The following is a 21,640-nucleotide window of genomic DNA, read 5'->3' on the forward strand; positions in this document are numbered from 1 at the left end:
ACACAAAGCTTTATGCCTCGCCTGGTCCAGACAACACTGACATTGGACTGTTGAGGACTGGAAACATGTTGCCTGGTCTGACGAGTCTCATTTACAATTGTTTCAAGCTGATGGACGTATACGGGTATGGAGACAACCTCATGAATCCATGGTCCCTACATGTCAACAGGGGACTGTTCAAGCTGGTGGAGGCTCTGTGATGGTATGGGGCGTGTGCAGTTGGCGTGATATGGGACCCCTGATACGTCTAGATACGACTCTGACAGGTGACAGGTATGTAAGCATCCTGTCTGATCACCTGCACCCATTCATGTCCATTCTGACGGACTTGTACAATTTCAGCAGGACAATGCGACACCCCACACGTCCAGAATTGCTGCAAAGTGGCTCCAGGAACACTCTTCTGACTTTAGACACTTCCGCTGGCCACCTAAATCCCCAGACATAAACATTATTGAACATATCCGGGATGCCTTGCAACGTGCTGTTCAGAAGAGATCTCCACCCCCTCTTACTCCTACGGATTTATGGACAGCCCTGCAGGATTCATGGTGTCAATTACCTCCAGCACTACTTCAGACATTAGTCGAGTCCAGACCACGTCGTGTTGCGACACTTATGCATGCTCGCGGTAGCCCTACATGATATTAAGCAGGTGTACCAGTTTTTTTGGCTCTTCAGTGTATATATATTTTTTCCTTTTATATTTTTTCTTTCCCACCATTCGTTGTTTTTGTAACGTATGGTTAGGTTATGACAAGGTTACCATATTTATCCCTGATTCAATAAATTGAGATTATCCGAATTTCTTGCCAAATGCTTGAATGTGAAGTGGTTAATTGTCTTTTTCCTAGGTCAGATTCCTGCTTCAGAAAAAAGTAAATCCTATTTAGTGATTGGATTTTTTTTCATTTGCAGGAATGTTTAGTCTCTGAGGCCTATTGTCTTCCAATTATAAAGATTGGAAATGAGTCTTGACAACTATTTCTTTTCAAAACTCAGGGATCTTTGTGAAAGTTCAAAATATACAAATGGGCACTACTTTTAAAAATTTCAATAAATGTGTTCAAAAAAATCATAAACAGCAGCATTTTGTTATGTGCATGCATTAAATTACAACTCCACTGAAGACAGTTTCAGATCCAAAAGGACATAACAGCGAATCTTAAGATTGCGAATGAGTTTGTATCTCCAAATCACCAGTGGTTGGCAGTGTGTTATGAATGTTCAGGGAGACTACTCTGAGAGTTCACATGGCAATATTCAGAGTGATTCCATAATTACCCTTGTAGAATTTTACTGGTGAACCATCATTGATCCTATAGAAGCATACTTACTCTAATAATGTGTAAAACTCAGATATAGGTTATTCATGTTGCAAGGGGTTATATAGTTATTGAAATATTAAAATTACTTTTTTATACAGACACTGTACCAATTGAATTATGAATAATGACAAAACCCAATTAAAAATTGTTACCGTCTCCCGAGGCCAAAAAAAAAATCCCATGTTTCTAAGTATAATATTTGCAGAGATATTTGAATTACAAAAAATGGAAGAAAGTTGGGAAAGAACAGCACAAATCAGAGAAAGAAGAGTTGTCTGTTAGTTTATGCTGTTCTTTCTCAACTCTTTTGTCCATTTTTTAAATTCAAATACCTGAGTACATTGTACTTGGAAACATGAAATTCTTTTGTTTGCCTCAGGAATATCCAGCAACAACTTTTTAATTTGGTTTTTGAGAACAAAGTGTCAGTAGAAAGTTAAATTTTGTACTTTAACAACTATACAACCCCTTGCAATATGAATAATGTATCCGAGTTCTACACATTATTTGGATACCTTTTCTAATGGGAAATACGCCTCTAAAACAAATGGTTCACCAGTAAAATGCAGTAAATGGAGACAGAATAACTGAATTGTCCTGTACATGCAGGCACATAAGCCCTAAATTCTATTCTAACAGTTTTGAAAAAGGTTGAGTCCCGGCTTGCTTAGACTTCTACAAATACTCTTATATATGTATTTCAAAACATTATTTTTCAAAAATATATATTGAAAATAAATACATCATCTAAAAAATAATGAAATGGGTATTCACCTTGAATATATTATCTTTTCCTTTAAAATAAATATGTGCTTGAATAGAACCAGCTGATGATGGGTTACGTACAGTAACAGATTTGGTGCTATATTGAAGAAATTAATAAAATCATTGGACATAAAATGAATTCATTTAGCGTGTTAATCCACACCAGAATAACAATATGAAGATAGTCCTACATTTCAAAAATTTTCTTTTCTTATGCTAATTTTTTTTCTATCACATTTGTTTCACTGACTGATGTATAGACATACGTATATATATACCAGGGTTGGTAAAAAAACCGTTTTTTTTGAAAAAAACCAAAAAACCGGGTTTTTTGGTTTAAACCAGGTTTTTTTGGTTTGAACAGGTTTTTTTGGTTTGAACCGGTTTTTTTGTTTTAAATGGTATTAACATTAAAAACAATGAAATTTCTGAAAAATCATTCAAACTTCTAATAATTAACTAAAATAAAATGTTTATTAATGTAATTAACACTATTCCCATGCTAATTAATCAATAAATATTTATTACATTTTAACAAAAACCAACTTTTGCTATTTAATTATTTTTTGCTTAACTCAACTCTTTAGATTACTGTGTGTTTGAAAATTCTTTTAATGTTATTATTAATCATATAGTATATAAAGGTTTTTCTCCAGTTACTTTCAGTATACTTGATTAGGAAGCTATTTTGCAAAAAGTAATAAAAATTAGGTGAATATAGTGTATTTAACGAAGCATAAATAATGCAGATTAATTAGCAATGATTTGCGATATACAGGGTGATTATAACTAAGGTTCTGATTTCAAAACACTGTAAAAAAAGAACGATTGTTAAAATGACTTGAAAATTGACATGAATATTCCTGAAAAACATGTGGGAAATTTGCTCGCAGAATGGAAACGATAGCCAGTCATGGCAAAATGATACCTTAATTATAGCATTTCACGATTTCATAATTCATGGAAACATCACAAAAAACAAAGTAATTGAACAAATAACTACAACTTACTCAAGAAATGTTAAATATGTTGCCCACCACGTGTTCTGGCTATGAGGTTGAAAGCACAAAAATTCTTGTTCAATAACAGAATCGGAGTATGCCATGGTCATAATGTGGATGTGCTTGCAATTCAGCTTTATTAAACTAAACGTGCCCCCCCCCCCCCCCGTTAATATTCCTGAGGAACTTCTAACATATAGGTAATGTGCTGGAGATTGCAATTCACCAAAGTTTGCAATCTGACCACTGTTTATACCATTTTGAGGTACCCCCACAGCCAGAAGTTGCAAGGGTTAAGGTGCATCCTGTCAAAATGGGTCTTCAGCAGCTGCTTTGCTGGTATTGCAATGTGCATCTTGATAGAAGTTCTATCCACACACTGATGCTGTGGAAGTGCCGAAATGATGTGGTTGCACAAAATAGATTTATACTGCTGGCCAAGTACAGCATCATCTACTTGCACATTTTACACTTTTTTCTTTTGCGAAAGAAACTTCCATTGCTTCAGGAGTATCCATGCAAATTTTCAAGTCATTCTGATCAGTACTTATTGTATAGTTTTGGAATCAAAATTTAAATTATAATCACCCTGTATATAGCTGATTATTTTTCATAAATCTGTTACTTCTATACAGTAGAACTTTGATTAACTGGGCTTAACAGTGTGTGTGTGTGAAAGTATAAAAAAACAACTATTGAATATTAAGACTGGGAGATATACAGTAGGAGATGTGCTACTTCTTATGGGAAACAAAATGAAAATGTATGTGAGGTAATGTAATAATAGTGCACTAGTCTTTGTCCTTTAAGGACAGCTGGTGTCTTTATTGGATTATAGGACCACCTGCCCCTAGCATGATGGTGTCACTACTGTAGCTGCTTCTTTGTGAAGGGAAAAAGAAACCCTGTGAGATAATACACCACTACATTTAGATGTGCGATGCAATCATCATTCATGAATTTGCTAAAGATATATAGAGCATCAGAATGTAGCCAAAGGTTAGAAAATGTTGTAAGAATGAGAAATTTTGGCTTTTATATATAACTTTAAATAACTAAGATACTTCATATGAAAAATATATATATATTCTGGCCACTTTTATGAGACTTTTTGAAAAAAACCACTTATAACATCTTATGTCATTCAAAGATATACCATCAGAATGTACCCCAAGGATATAAAATGTGGTAAAAATGAAACATTTTGGCTAATAATGAACCAATATGATATTTTTCAAGGAAAAAAAATGATATTTAGGCAACTTTTATTTGATTTTTTGAAAAAAACCACTTGGTCCAAACAACCCTGAACAGTCAAATCAAGTTATAACAAACTTCAAGAGACCGGAGAAATCACTTCATGATAACAAAATTCTGTTATAAAGGAATTCCAGGTTTTAGTATTGTTCCTATGTAAACTTATCTGGGGGGGGAGTGAAAATTAGAAAAGTGTTCGCTAAAACAAGATTTTCGCTATAACGGGATTCAACTGTATATTCTAATTTTCTAACCCATTCCATTTTCTAACCCTTTTATTGTTGTAATGAACAAAATTAGACAGGTAAAAAACAAATTATATTGGTCACACAATTTTTCTTAAATAAATGCCATTGATAAGTAGGGCCACAACTAGGGAGGAGCAAGCAGGTCTCGTGCCCTGGGTGCTAGACCCAGGAGGGGGGGGGGCATATAAATTTCATTCTGGAACCTCTCCTTCAACAAGGGGCATCAAAATTCACACTTGCCCCTGGTGACAAAGCATCTGGTTGCGGCCCTGTTGGTAAAGAGTCAAACTGTTTCCATCATGACTGCATGATGAGTGTAATAGTCTGTTGAATAGCTTTCTAATGATTAGTATTACACGGAAACAATTTCTTGCACATACAAAAATGTATATTCCTAACTGTTTGTGCAGTTTCACAATTAAAATAAATCAGGTGAAGGGAGCCATGCTTTTTTAGGGATAAAATCAAGTGCGAGAAAATAGCCAGAACAGCAGAAAATTGATTGTCAATGTAGATATCCTAAGAGGTCTATAAGAGGCAACTACCACCAACAATATAATCAATAGTCATAGCTATTGATTAATACAAGATGAAGAAAATAAACCAGAGTGGGTGGGGAAAAAATACTAAAATAAGGCAGTAAAAATAGAAAACATAAAGAAAGTACAACATAAACCTTTCTTTCCTCTACTATCATTTTACTACTCTATTTTTTAACTCAGTTATTGTATGTCCTCGCTATCTGGGGCAGTGATTATATTAATACGATTCACCCTATTGTTTCGACTTTCCACTGAGACTTCATCGAGATAAGACACACGTTTTTCTTCTCCATTCTTTTGCACCGATTGAAGAAATGGCACCCTCCTGCGCTGAGCTTGATAAGCGGATTTCTGCTATGGAGAATAAGCTGTCTGCCGTCGACCGAATTGAGGCTAAGCTGACTGCATTGGATACCATCAGTGGAAAACTAGAATGCTTGAAATGACTAAGCTATCTATCAGAAAGTGTCAAATTCATGAGCAAGAAATTTGAGGAGCTGAAACTAACCATCAGCAAATTACAAGACGAGAATAGGAAACTATGGGAGGAGAACGAAATGATGTGGCACCAAAACCAAATGCTGGAAGATAGGCTTGAACACATGGATTTGCCTATGCACGAAGAAATAACCTAATCACCTCTCTCTCTGAAATGTTCCTGAAGGAAAAGGAGAGGATACGGATGAGATTGTTTTGAAACTTGCGGAGAAGATGGAAGTGACAGTGGAGAAAAGCAACATCGAAGCAAGTCACCATCTCGGAAGCAGAAAAGACAAAGGCAAAAGTCGACCAATTATAGTCCGTTTTGTCAACTGTCGGCACAAGGAGCTGATACTAACTAAGGCGAAAAAGAGGCAGTCTACACCCAAGGATCTTGGATTTCCATGAGAAGCAACGAGGATATATTATAGTGAACACCTGACACCAAGGATGCAAGAAATCTACACCCTGTCACTGGCAGCAAAGAAGACTCACGATTGGCGCTTCCTATGGATGAAGAATGAAGCTATCTACACCCGAAAGGACGAGGAGAGCAGAGTGTTCCAGTTATGCTCCAAATACGATATAAAGTAGGTCTACGAAAGACAAGATTTTTTGAAAGATAAGTATTATTCCAAATTTTTTACTGATCTCATAGAATTTTTTTTTCCAGTTAAATTTAAAACGTAATTAAAAAAATGAATAGTACAAACTCTTCGAAGTTAATTAATTGTAGAAATTTTAGCACTGAGGAAATTTATACATTATACAACAACAAACGCTGCGAATTATCATTGTTTCATGCAAATATACGAAGCCTTAAAAAGAACTTTGACTAATTATCTGAAATTTTGATATGCTTCAAAACACCTTTTAAAATTATTGCATTAAATGAAATCAGGGTCACTAATAAAATAGAATGTAATAACTTGGGTATTAATGATTTTGAGCTATTAATTTCACCTAGAAAAGATAGCTCACATGGTGGCTCTGGTATGTATGTGCATAATAAGTTGAATTACAAATGCAAATCAGAAATAGTTATCGATGAATGTGAATCAATATGGATTGAAGTAAATTATAATAATTCAAACGACAGCTTAATAATTGGATCAATTTATTGACCTCTTAGCTCTAGTGTGAACAGATTTTTAGAGTCACTTGATTCTGTCTTAAACTCACTGTCCACAAAGTCTACCGCAATATTAGTTATATCAACATAGGTGATATCAACATAAATTTATTAGCTAATAACAGAGTTTGTTCAGATTACAATAATATTTTATTGTCTTACGGACTAGAACATGTTATAACCAATGCCATTAGAAAATCTTCAGCTTTGGACCATATTTTTATTAGAACAAAGAAACAAATATCTACAGTGGGCACTATAAACTCTGATATAACAGATCATCATCCGATCTTTATTTATCTTGATAATTTTAAAAATAATATTTACAGCCGTAAATTATCCACACTCGTTATGATCATAGCAAACTAAATTTATTATCTGATCCACCTTGGGTCTCCGATATATTGTCATGCAATGATCCTAACACTGCTTATCAAATCTTTTCTAAACATTTTGAGAATATATTGAAAGAAGCAGAAATAAAAAAAGTTAGAATTAAAAAGTACAGCATCCCCAAACAACCCTGGGTCTCTAGCTCACTTCTCAAGTCTATTAAACACAGGCTTTATAGTAGATTAAAATCCAATCCTTTCAACATTCAATTAAGAGAAAAATATAAAACCTATAGAAATATACTGACATCTACTTTACGAAATGCCAAAAGAAAGTACACTTCACAGAAGTCTATAAATTTAATCATTTGATGCTTGGTCAACATGTTAACTACAAAATAAATATTGTTGCGATATCTCTTGTCTTTCTTGGTGTTGCAATTTGGGTGGCCAGCAGTGTATTTGGTGGGTTAGGAAAAGAAAAATTTGAAGAAAGTTTTTTTGGCCTTTTTGGTCCACCTTGGTGGGGGAGGGGGGCTGCCTCGTAGGAGGGAGACCCATTTCTTTGTTATTTGTTCATAATGAAAACAGATTCACTAGGAAACGAAATAAAAACTTTTGTGGCTGTAAGCTGCTGCATTTATTATATGACAATACCATCATTTGAACCAATAAGCATTGAATTTTTAGCTTAGCGTGCAGATTTTTAGACTTCTGTGCCAACAGCAAAATGAAGGCCTATATATAACAATATATTCAATAATGTAAAAAAAAGTAATGATAAGTTGATCACCAATGGTGCCAATTAACAATTGCGCTGAATTGTCTTCAAACGAAGACAACTCAACTGAGATGCTTGACACGTACCAGTCACAAGACCGACATGTCATAAAAATGTTGGTTTTGTGTCTAATTTTTAATTGTATTACTAACTCTCTCTTAATTTGGTGTGGGAGAATTTTTGTACATCTGGCAACAGGAGGGAATAACAACATGCCGGAATCAGAATCCTTGTAAATATTCCCTTAAGTAAAAAATTTTTTGTCAACTTGTGTTATTTATACATAAAATGGACTCATCAAATACAGAATAGTCACTCATCATAAACTGCAAGGAACTAAGTAATTTGTTGATACCTATAATACTATCCAAGTATAACAACCCCCCCCCCCCCACACCTTATTTTTGGGACCTAATATTTAGTAAAAAAGGGTTCTTTATACAAGTTAAAATATGGCACATTTCAAGTTTGTTGTAATTTTGCCGGAATCAGAAGGACAACATGCCGGAATCAGAATCCTTGTAAATATTCCCTTAAGTAAAAAATTTTTTGTCAACTTGTGTTATTTATACATAAAATGGACTCGTCAAATACAGAATAGTCACTCATCATAAACTGCAAGGAACTAAGTAATTTGTTGATACCTATAATACTATCCAAGTATAACAACCCCCCCCCCCCACACCTTATTTTTGGGACCTAATATTTAGTAAAAAAGTTTTCTTTATACAAGTTAAAATATGGCACATTTCAAGTTTGTTGTAATTTTGAATGATAAAAAGCAATGGCTAGGTCACAGAAATTAATTCATCGATTAACACATTCAAGAATGATAATTGAAAGTATAAAATCATACTCACAGATTCTGATTGCTTTTCATTCCATCAAACACTAAACATTTCTTATCACTTTCTAGCCCACACATGGCAGGTAAATCTGATGCTTGAGTATTAATGTATGCATTTTTGTGCAATACATTAGTTGGTCCCTCTTTAGAAATAAGCCTACCAATCGCTTTAATCAAATCACACTTCTTCCCATTTGGTAGAAGTGCTGTAAGAACACTACAAAGAGAAAAGTATACTAATAAAATTGTTCTTTTAAAAATAATGTATTTTAAATAATGAGTTTTTGACCAACACTGTAGTTTTTTTCTTGTTATCACTGTAAGAATATTTAACCTTTTGCATTTCAATGGTGTCATTGAGGCATCATTTAAAATGAATCATAAATCCACTGGCTCCTGTTACATTGACTCCCACAGCAGTGTTCCCTTTGTTCTGCAATGAGTGCTCGGCTCACTGAAAAATGTTCTGCAGTACAATTCCCATAATAATGGTTTCCATATACATAAAAGTTCTTTTTCCATCTTTCTAAAAATTATTTCACAGATAGTTTCGCAATGTATGGCACAGTTTTTTATATATTCTGCTCTGGGGACATTGGCATACATTACTTAGGTCCAGAAGAAAACTTAAATTTTTATTTCTACCAAATAAAAACAAAGTAAAAAATCAATAATAAAAGATAATTTTTTGAAATTTAATTTTATCTTCCACACAGAAAACCTTCCAGAATTTTTCATCGCAAAAGTATTTTCCATTGCAAAAGTGTGTAGGAGTAGCAAGTTAATCGTATACAATGAAACCCTGCTTATACAACGTTTAGCTTTAGTTTTGTGATTCATTCCTATTCATTGTCACCACTGAAAAAGCCATAAACTTTAGGCCCTCCAAACACTGAATAACTTTGTGTGTGTGAAGGAGAGGAAAAGAATTGCGCACACAATTCTTCTTTTCCTCTCCTTCACTTCTGAAGTAAATGAGTTTGAGGCCGCCAATGGCGCAATTTCCTACTTAACAATGATCTACGGACTCCCACTCAAAGAACTGGAATAAGTAGGATAAAGTGAGACTAAAAAGTAGGATGGCGAGAGTGTCGACCCACCCCTCCCCCCCCTAACAACATAAACATAGCACAACAAAATAAAAAAATCTCGAAAAAAATTTTCAATTCAAAAAATTCATAGCACTAATTTAATATCCTCTAAGATAACTCGAGCTAAAGCAAAATGACAGAAATTACTTTGTTACAAAAGTAATTTTTGGTCAAAATAAGGTATTTAGCAACCACAGATAATTCTTTTTTCTCTCTTCACAATATTGATGACATTCTTTTTTAGCGTCGTCCACAGTCCAATCTGTCAACTAACTCTCTTTGACAATGCACAGCAAATTATGAAGACATGCAAGTTTTTTTAAAATTGATGCACTTTCGAGATCACTTTCAAAAGCACAATGCATAATGTGTAAATTACATGGTGCAAATAAGTCAAGGTGAACCAGATAGTTTTACTGTGTTATACATCCTTACTTTTTTTTAAAGGGATTTGTTTACATTTGTTGTTCTCTCATCTACTGTTCAATGTGAGTGATCATTTTTGACAAATGAAGCACTTTCATTTCTAGCTCTTTGCTGAGCATTGTAAATATTGTTTATACCTCTGCATGCCCTAAAAATACAGAAGACAATTGAATGCTATTGGGTAGCATCAGAGTCTAAAATCTAGAATAGGCTTACGTATCCAACCACTTTGTAATGTAAACTGCTGTTTCACCTATAGACAAAATGTGGACCATAATTTTGAATTATGAATGTTAGTTACTGTCCAAGATGAAGTAAAAGATGCAAAATTATTTTTCCCATCCAGAAAGAAGTTTTTAATGACTACTCTACTTATTGAACCCTGAAACTAAGCAAAAGAAAAATTAATAAACCAAATGGTCCAGATACACCTCCCAAATAACCTGAAAAATGATACAATTTCTACTTTGGTGTAGAATCATTAAATGCAATCTACTACATTTACTACATCTACTACTCACTCATCCCTGGGAAAAAAAGAGAAAAGAAACCCGGGGGGGGGGGGGGGGCCGAAAAATATTGAATGCCGTAACTTCTCAAAAGCCTAGCTTTCAGGGGGGGAGGGAAATTGAAAAAAGGTCTTTCGAAAATAATAAAATAATCTAATTTTTTCGCTTGAATTCTGTAACTTCAGTAACGTTTTTCCCATTCCATGACTTGGTGACTTCTCCTTGATGGTAGACACCCTGAAAGCCGCTGTGGTGGTCGAGTGGTTATAGTGATGGACTCGCGATGCGAGGATCCGGGTTCGAACCCCACAGTGGTGGTCGGCTGAAGTTGGTTTTCTGTGGTTCCCAACTTCAAGGAGCAAATTGCGAGCCGATCTCCCCGTTAAAAAGTCTCGCCACAGAGAGCAACAGTCCTACAACGATAAATCATTCAATCATAACACTTCACTCATAGTTAGAAAAACTGGTGGCAGATGGCAGCACTACACATAACAAGCATTACAGCAAAACAAAAAACTTCACGTCAGCTTTCACTACACGTACACGCACATTCCCGCATGTACCGATTCGTTGGGGGGTTCCGCGGGGGGAGGGGGGTGTGCATGTGTGGTGTAGCAGTAGTTAGTAGGGGCCTCCAAAGAATGGCTCGGGGATCCATGATGTTCTTAAGTCAGCCAACTCGTTGGGCAATTTGCCTGTTGTGGCATTGTATTTGTATTATATTGAAAGCAAAAACTTTTTTTCCTTCATCGAAACCTAAAAAAATTTCACCCACCACATCTGACACCTCTGATTTCAAACTTTTATGAAGTTTATTTAATGGACTTATTCCAGTCTCCATTTACGCCTGTGAAAAATTTGGGACCACCGTACTAAAACTACACATACCCCTTACACATACATATCCTTATATATATATGGGATGTACAACAACATACTCCTTACCTCAGCCACCCATAACATCCTATATTATATTCATTTCTATATTATTGCACCCCGGTACTTTTCATCGACTCCAGGGGCAATATTGTCCACTTTGGGAAACACTGACAAAGAGAAATCAATCACTATTTATGATTCCTCTATTGCAATTAAAATGAAGTTTGGAAATAGTAGACACAAGTATGCCACCATCAGCCTCCACTATTTTCAATCTGTTGCTGGATGTAGTTTTTCAAATTTTTTCTCTCCAATAAAATACTAGTATGTAAAAGAGATAAAACAAGACCATTTATATTCGCCATTATATTACATTCGCGATTAGCCACATGATGACTAGACATCTAAGAGTGGAGACCAAGATTTTTTTGTTATAGTCACCACCAATTTTCCACAGTGTACCACTAGACGAGAAAAAAAAATCATAGAATGAGAAGGAATATCAATTTTTTTAATTCTAAAGAAAAATTAACATTACACTTACCCATTAGCAGAATCTGCTAACATTGGGTCGAAGACCATTGTTAAGTAAACAGTTTCATTCGGGGGCAAAATGATTACAGATGGCAAGACTTGCAATGCTTGGTTTTCACAACGAACAATGAGCTCGGAAGTAACTGTCACATTACCTCTGTTAATAACTGGTATATTCTCTATAGCAGAACTGCCTTTTTCTGCTTTAATTGTAATACAACCCTATTAAAAAAGAGAAAAAAGTATAACATATCTCGGAAACTAATTTTATTTGTTAAAATAACAATGCACTAAAGGTTAAAATTGACATTCGCCATTAGCCACATGATGACTAGACATCTAAGAGAGGAGACCAAGATTTTTTTTGTTATAGTCACCACCAATTTTCCACAGTGTAACACTAGAAGAGAAAAAAAAAATCATAGAATGAGAAGGAATATCATGGGTTATGCCACTTGGCAGTGGAAAAAATAAAGAAACAATCTTTTGGAGATGGGTCTGGAAAATCTTGTGTGTGTTTATATGGCTCAAAAATTAGATACTGTCATGTTCCCCAGTCTAGGGATGCAAGTGCCCCTCACCCATTTTGGAGCAGAAATTTTGAAAATGAAGCAGGGCTGAAAACAAACTATATCTGTAATATAAGGAGTAATTTTTCTGTGAAATGCCAAGTTTTGCAAAAAATGGTTGGAATGGATAATTATAAATAAATTTCCTTCACAAATTAAAGTCCATTTAAATTTTTTCTGAACCATTTTATTTGTCACTGCTAAAGCATATATTACTGAAATGACGAATAAAAATTATTAGACTTTTTTCAAATTATACAGCATGCATACTGAAAGCCTAAGTAGCAAGAATTTTTGCTGCTTGAACACCAAAATCTTATTCATCCTGTTATAGCAAAAAAAAGTTCAGAATATAATAAGGGTTTCCGTGCAAAAAGTTAGCTTCTCACAGAAAATTTGAAGAAATGATTAAATTTAAAAACAAAATGCCAAAAAAAGAAAAATATAAAAAAATACCTTATTTACTTACACAATTTCTCAACATAATAGTATATTAATAGGTTAAAAGTGTTTTTTCTGCTGTTTTTTCAGCCTGAAGCCTGTTGCAATATTTTATATATGAATTACAAGAATTCAGAAGTTCAGCATCTCAATGACAATTTCTTTCAAATTTTTCATATCCTTAAATACAACATTTTGTGTGTCTTGTTCCATTAATGCATTGGATGGACAGATTTTTAACTGTTCAAGTAGACTTTTGTTAACCCTTCAACAGTTACGCATATTCAAAGAAAATCTTCTGAATCGGGCACACGATTTTACCAAAATCCTTTGAAAAACGGCAGGGCCTCTTAAGGTAAGACGATGCCTTCCCCCATTTGTCAACAGTAGGGTGCCGGATTTTCACTGATAGGATTCCTCCCACCGCAACAATAAGGCCAAAGGTATGAATAGGTCTTTTGTAAGTTGACGATAAGCCTTACCGAGTCTAACTAATACTGAGAAATACTGTAAAAAGTTCCATGCAATTCAAGAAATAAATTTTCCGTCAGTGAAAATCGTTATTTCCACCCGTTTTTTTTGGCTTCACATAAAATTATTCCCATTCATACTGATTATAAAAATTACAGTAATATCATCGGATCAAAATCTACTATACTGTGATATTCACATAACATTCGATTAAAAATAATGAAATTACATATCACTGTATTGTAATCACTGTATTGTATCACTGAATTAACTTCTGAGTAATTCAAAAGTTTACTGCATTTTTTTTAATTCTTAAAATGCTAAAAGCATTTCCTCCTCTCTCTTAAGTCTGTTTTGGCCTGATAAAATCCTTGCCTGGGAACACGTCAGATATCTTATTCTACACTATCTACCAATAAGTATTTGGACACCTATGCAAATGACGATATCTGCGGTCCTGAGATACGTCACGCCCTGCGTCGGTATATATCGTGTAGGAAACAACATCGGCATTAGTCACATGCAAGATGCCGCGCAGTTCGGAGCTCTCTGATTTCGAGAAAGGTATAATTATCGGGTATCACAAAAATGACCGATCCTTAAGGGACATATCTAGCAAGCTGAAGTACCCAAAATCGACAGTGGCCTATGTGATTAAGAAGTGGAAGGTGAGCTGTGATTGTCGGAATTTGCCCGAGTCGGCAGACCAATGAAACTGGGAGATAGAGACCGACGGGTGCTGTCCAGGGAAATTTGGAAGAACCGCACCCAACCGATGGCACTCATCCGCGAGGAGTTTCAACAGGCATCCGGGAGTATTGTTTCAATGAATACCATCCGTAAGGAAGCACATCTGATTGGTTTTCATGGTCGTGCTGCTGCCCATAAGCCTTTGATCACAAAGTCCAACCGCGTTGCTCGGTTAATGTGGTGCAAAGCACATCGAAATTGGACCGTAGATCAGTGGAAATGGGTTCTTTGGAGCGACGAATCAAGGTTCACCCTCTACCTTTCGGATGGCAGGATCTGGGTCTGGCGTCTGCCTGGAGAACGTCTCCCGCCAGAATGCATTGTGCCAATAGTCAAGTTCGGCGGAGGTGGAATTATGGTCTGGGGGTGTTTCTCCTGGTATGGACTGGGACCCTTGGTCCCCATTCATGGTAAGCTCAACGCCGATGCCTACTGCACTATTTTGGATGACAATGTGCTTCCTACGTTGTGGCAGTTTTATGGGGTGGACCCCTGTTACTTCCAGGACGACAATGCCAGCTGTCATACTGCGAGGTTAACCAAGGCTTGGTATGGTGCCAATGGGGTTCATCGAATGGACTGGCCTGCCCAGAGCCCAGACCTCAACCCTATCGAGAACCTCTGGGACGAGTTGGATCGCCAAATTAAGGGGTGCCCTACCCGTCCAAAATCGGTGAAGGAACTGACATGTCTTCTCCAAGCCGAGTGGGAGAAAATACCACTAGCCGTCACACAAGGACTTGTGGAAAGTATGCCCCGGAGGGTTCACGCTGTAATTGCCTCTCGTGGAGGCTCTACCAACTATTGATTTTGAATAAAGTTAGTTTTTCTTTTCTATCACAGGTGTCCAAATACTTATTGGTAGATAGTGTATATGACAGTGGTTCTCAATTTTTTGTCACTAGCGGCATCCTTGCCCAAAATTCATGGTTCATCAGCGGCTCCCCAGAATCATTTAGTACAGTGATGGGTAAACTGTTTTAGGAGAGGGTCACCCAACAAAAAGAAAAAAAAAATTGACGGTCCGGACATTGATTCATAATTGGAATTTTTATGCTTAAAAATGAAGTAGCGAAATGTGTTATAGACTTTGAAGACACCCAAGGTCTTGTTGCAAATGGCAAATGGGAGGCAATGGTTTATTCTTTACAACTGTGAAAAAACAAATAATTATATTTAAATAACTTTACTGCATATTTATTGCATATGTGTTCTATTATTTTATACAAATACAACGCCACAACAGGCAAATTGCCCAACGAGGTGGCTGACTTAAGAACATCATGGATCCCCGAGCTATTTTTTGGAGGCCCTACCTACTACTACTTGTATATGCAACGTTTTTAAATAAATTTCAGTTCAAATTCTCACAGTCATATTGCAAGAAACTGAACACCCCCCCCCCCTCCAATGGATTTTTTTTTAAACACCTGAAACTGAAAATTTCTGTACTATTATTTTGAAATTTGTGTACAGCACCTCTAAATGGACCGTAGTTTGTCCATCACTAATTTAGTTGATACTGTACTTTGACTTTTTAAAGAACTGCCTCAAAGTTCATAGATAGGCACACAAATCAATATCTCGAGCTCGCCTCTATGAGTCGCGAAGAAGCTTCGGAGAATACTATACGAGTATGTATTGTTTGTGTGTGTGGGATTGGGGGCGGAGGAGGTCGTGCCCACGAGAGATAGTCATCTCGGTTATCTGGTATGGAAACGGATTGTTCTCCCAGGCATACATTCGTTAGCTATCGATAAAAAAATTGTGACTTGGTAAAAAAGTTCTAGAAGAAACACACACACGCAAAACATCTTGGTGTATGAGAGCCAACTGAATTAATATTCAGTGAATAGAAAGGATTTGGTGGAAAATGAATCAATTAAATGAATCTGATGCTTCCACGCATATTACCGAAATTAACAAAGAAAATTATTGTATGTTTCCACCTGTGAAGCAAAATATTTTTAGTACAGAACAATGCTGGGTTTATCGTTTACCCATTTTTGGTACAAAGTTTAAATACGCGAAGAATTCACGCTAAGGCATGTATTGATCGTTGAAAAAAAAATACAATGCCGGATTATCTTTGCCATTGTCAAAAGTTACCTGTTATCAGGACTAAAGAATCAAGAGCTCAATCAAAACCCCCAAAATAGGGGCAGGGTTTTTTTGGGAGTGTTGCTTCAATACGGACGAAAGTATTTAGGGGAAGGGGGGGACGCGAGAAAAGAAATGAGTACGTATTCGTGAATAGTTTTGAAGAAAAAGAGGGAAGATATTTCTTTTCTTATACAAAAGTATGTTCGTAAATGAGGAAAATACATGTCTCTTTTAAAGAGAATATAAGCATCATCTCGTTTTTCTCAGTTCGGTTTTATACTGTGTTTGTTAAAAGGAAACAGAAATGAGAGATATAATTTGTGGCCCGACCAAAAATAAATAAGAAAATAATTTTCGGACAAACAAAAAGTAAATGACAGAAATAATTTGTGGACCGGCGACAAATAAATAAATGAGAGAAATAATTTGCAGTTCTGCTAACGGGTAAAATGGGAATAAAAACCAATATAGAGACAGTAGTATACTATGTACAGTATTTAAAATTAAATTGAAAATCAAATCCAAAAAAAGGAGCGGCTATATGAATTGGTAAAATGTTCCATGGACGAGATCAATGTTCAAGATCAATTGTGAATATTGATCTCAACTATTTCCTGTTCATGCCATCAGCACATCACATCAAACATTGGCCTGGGATCTCCAGTCACTTTGCGAAATAGCTGGTCTAAGCCCGAATCATTTTTGCAATTCAGACGGATTTTGGCACAAACTATAGGCCCATTCGCGAAGTGGCCAGCCCTGTCTCAAATCGGTAGCGATTCTGGCTTTGACAGTAATATGTATATAGGTGTACTGCTTATAGATGGTTTTTCTAAAAAATCAACTGCATATATTAAGCTTTTAATTTTTTCCCCATCTCTCGGTCGTTTTACATGCATACATTATTTTGAACGGTAATTTTTTTTAAAATACCAAAAAAATTATTTATTTTTTTTATATATTTTGCACATCAAATATTTCAACTTGTTTCGACATCTCTTATTATATGGTGCAGGGGTGCAAGTGCCCCTCATCCATTTTGGAGCAGCAAATTTCATTTTCGGAGCAGAAATTTTGAAAATTGAGCAGAACTAAACATGAACTATATCTGCGATATAAGGAGTAATTTTTCTGTGAAATGCCCATAGTTTTGCTAAAAATGGTTGAAACAAATAACTCTAAATAAATTTCCTTCACAAATTAAAATTCATTAAAATTTTTTCTGAATTATCTTATCTGTCACTAATAAAACATACATTAGTGAAATGATGAATAAAAATTATTAGACTCTTTTCAAATTAAGCAACATGCATACTGAAAACCTAGACAGCAAGAATTTCTGTAGCTTGAACACCAAAATCTTATTCATCCTGATATAGCAAAAAAAGTGCGTGCAGAAAATAACAAGAGTTTCCGTGAAAAATTGGCTTCTCACAGAATTTAAAGGAATTATTAAATTTAAAAGCAAAATGCAGAAAACGAGAAAAATATAAATACCTTATTTACTTAAACAATTTCTCAACCTAAAATAGCATGTTAATAGATTACGAATCACGAGTCGCTTTGAGAAGTACAGTATCTCAATGACAATTTTTTTCCAATTTTTTATGCCCTTGAACATAAGATTTTGTATGTCTTATTCCATTAAAGCATTGGATGGACAGATTTTTCAATGTTCAAACACTTTCTTTATTTGTTAACAATGAACTCTCTTTCACTGTCTGCGTCACCATATGCTGAAGATAAAAAAGCCTTCACCAAAACTGGCAAAATTTTGAACTTTGGGCTGCTTTCAAAGTTACGAAGTTTGAATATGTCTGCCCAATATCTATCTCTCTATTCTCTGAACTGATTTCACTTCTTGTAATTATTTGCATTGTAGTGCAACCCATTCATCACACATAATCAATAGTTCTGTTGGTGATACAATATTAAGCAACATTCCAGCAATACGTGAGGGAGTAATGTACCATCCCAGCAATGCACGAGAGGGAGTGCAAAAAACAAGAAAGGGTGCAAACATTTCATTCTCTCCAACAACATGTTTTGGAAAGGTAGGACATTAATATAAAAAAGGTATCTCACAGAAGTTATGTAAAATGAGCACATGCTCCTAGTACAAACTCCTTCCTCTGACTATTGTTAAGAGCATGCCCCTCCCCCACCAATGAAGTGGCGGACCGTGCGGCCATATTGGGCGCCGCTCAAGCAGGGGTGCCCAATGGAGTTGAAAGGGTGGAAAAAGGTTTGTCGACCAAAAAAACGTGGTCCAAACGTGGTCCGTAGCGCCAAAAAAAGGTTCTGCATGGGTAGAAAATGTTTTCCCTCGAGCCGGCCCTGTTCACCAAATCCGGTTTTTCGCGATGTGAAATTGTTACGATCGGCAACCGCCGACGATAACCACACGACCTCATAGTGGCTAGATGACAAAACTATGAATATATTAGCTGGAGTTTTTACAGATCCTATTTTTTCCCAAAGATCTCCGAAAAATTTCGGTAATTTAAACGAGTAAACCAATCCTCTTTTCGATGTATGCCGTCTTTGAACGCCGGTTGGCAGCAGCGAAATTACTGTTATTTTCAGTATATAACCTATAACCAGCAGGAGAAAAAACGGTCTCCGAAATCGGAAAATTTGGCATATTCATTCAAGGACTTTGATAGCCCGCCGGTTATACCAATAACAGTACAGGACTTAATACTTCAAGGTAGTATAACTACTTTCCAAGGTCACGAGATAACGTGATTGTGGTAGTGAAAAAAAATGAAGTTTCTCCCGCCCCCCGCATCTTTTTCCGTGTCTCGGAAAGAACGCATCCCGTGATCAAAATGTTCATATTTCTTTTTCCTAAATTAAGGGTATTTGACGTACAACACTGCATTAGCGGTACCTCCGCGAACCACAAACAAGAATTGGCGCAAATGCGCAGGGATTCGGCGCCATGGCGCACCGTGTAGCAAGAGAACCATTTCGGCGCAGTTTGGCGCAATTGGCGCAGCTCTTGCACCCCTGTATGGTGTGTGCCATGGCCCCCACATCCTGAAGCAGGGCCCCTAGGATGGGATCTTTTACGGGACCCCGACCAGACTTTCATAGGCCCCTTTATGATGAATTTATAGCGTGAAGAAACAAAAAAATGACAATCATCCCGGGTCACAGGGCTGGAGCCTTGTCAGCCCACCCCTTGTGGGGGCCATGGTCTGTGCAATCGCACAGGTCGCACTACCCTAAGACTGCCAATGGCCTTAAACTGTTCTGGTGGCCTTTGTATATCATTCACGATATAATATCGTCACCTTCCCGTTATTGGCACAAAGGATCCGTGAAACAAGAAAGGTTTAGAACCCTGATTTATTTTATTTGTTTTAATTACACGGGACATGGTCTCAAAAAGGTTTAACACTAGCATACTAAACCTGAGTAAAGTTATTTTTAACTCAGTTTTTTGTAGCACATTAAAATATATTGTAAATTGCGTCTATAATAATAATATTGAATGTTTTAACTTTTCGCTGCTGACAACAAACACACAGCTCTCATACCAACTGATAAGAAAATTCCATTTGCTTTCAATACATGTTGAAATGTAAGTTTCAATACAATGAAACTTACGGATAAGTCAATGAATACAAGAATTCAGTAGGTACTTGAAGGGGGGTGTTTTTTACAATGTGTTCAATGGTTTCTGTGAAACGGTTCATCTACTACAGAGGTACGCACCTATCTGACATTTTTTTGTTCTCTCTCAATACACAGCTAGTCACGTACAAATACGGCTGTACAAAACCTTCCCCAATTTAAAAGGATTCCAATTATCTGGATTATTCTTGTAATCCGCAAATTTCTTTCAGCACTGCACATAAAACGTCGTTTTATATACAGTGTTGTATAATATTAATTAATTGCATCTCAATATTCCTCATTCTCATATCATTTTGCTAAAATTAATGTTACTGTAAATAGAAAAAGTAAATTTTTTGTATCATTCCTTACTTCAAAGGCAAATTTTCGGTCTTGCGGGGCATATTTATTTGTTATAGAGCGTTTTCTACCAGTTTTTAGGTCATGAAAACCCTAGCCTTAGTTATAAGCACACTTGCCAACTACTATGTAATTTACGTAGTTTCTATTCATTTATTCCACAAAATATGAAACTACTGTGGAAATCGTGAAAAATTATGGAAATATGGTTGTTTTAGAAACTTCTTTTGTTCAAGATAAGATAACTTATCGTGCAGGTGAGTAACTAGGCTGGGGCACCCAGGACCGTCTCTGAACTTCCTCAGTGAGATTGAACACATTACTATTATTATATTTTTTATAACAAGCTGCAACATTCCCCCCCCCCCCTTATATATATTACCTCATCCAAATATTATAAATTATAATGCAATTTTAATTTCTACAATGATACAGTAATATCCCAACTTACGCTACCACGAGTTGCATGATTTTCTATGAAAAGTTTCATATTTTTGATATTCAAACATAATCTCAGGATTAATGCTGAGATAGTAGAATATATTAAGTAAAAATCAAGTAAGAGTTGTTTTATTCGATCAGAACACCATATCTAATGAAACTACATTGATTTCTGGGAGGCTATAGTATATAAAGATGAAAATTTTGCAGCGATTTAGAAATTAAATCTCAAGGGTTTTATGACATCAGCCATTTTTCTGGTAAAAGTCATAATTTTCAACACACCCGGTAAAACGGGTGGGGGCGGAGGGTTAAAAAGGGAGACAATTTTCAAGGTTAAAAAGATTTTTTTTTCCCCACAAAGTAATGAAAAAACATTTTGATTGATCATCATAGTGCAACCCCCCCACCCCCCCCGGAAAAAAATGCTAATTACGGACCTGGGGGGAAGATGAAACAAGTACGGTGTGACGGACCAGAAATGTGCCAAAATGGATGTTGTCTGTCTGGCCGAGTTTATGGCTGCAGCCCTGATTGAATTAATTATTTTTGAATACTTGTGTGTGTGAATGATTCTCGAACTCTCAAGAATCATTCAAGAAATATTATCAAAGAAGTATTACAATAAATATTATTACAATTATTCAAAAAATGTTAATTTTAGAAAATGAAATCGATATTAATTTCTAAAGAATTAGAATTCTTAATTTTAAAAGTTTAAAAATTTGA

General features: G+C 35.8%; 1 protein-coding gene across 2 annotated transcripts in view; it reads right to left on the reverse strand.

Annotated features, from left to right (window-relative positions):
• Nucleotides 1-21,640, reverse strand: part of LOC149074672 (uncharacterized) — a 363,805-nt gene that overhangs the window by 100,266 nt on the left and 241,899 nt on the right. For both annotated transcript variants that reach the window (XM_089247127.1, XM_089247128.1), the window contains exons 18-20: nt 12,163-12,374; nt 8,727-8,930; nt 2,103-2,190 (exon numbers count right to left, since the gene is read on the reverse strand). In XM_089247127.1, the coding sequence (XP_089103253.1) occupies nt 2,103-2,190; nt 8,727-8,930; nt 12,163-12,374 (504 nt within the window). The remainder of the gene's footprint in view (nt 1-2,102; nt 2,191-8,726; nt 8,931-12,162; nt 12,375-21,640) is intronic.

The sequence above is a fragment of the Pholcus phalangioides genome, unplaced genomic scaffold, assembly GCF_987345545.1.
Source record: "Pholcus phalangioides strain wild (caught in Gottingen) unplaced genomic scaffold, Ppha-v1.0 ptg000017l_1, whole genome shotgun sequence".
In the NCBI taxonomy this organism is placed as follows: Eukaryota; Metazoa; Arthropoda; class Arachnida; order Araneae; family Pholcidae; genus Pholcus; species Pholcus phalangioides.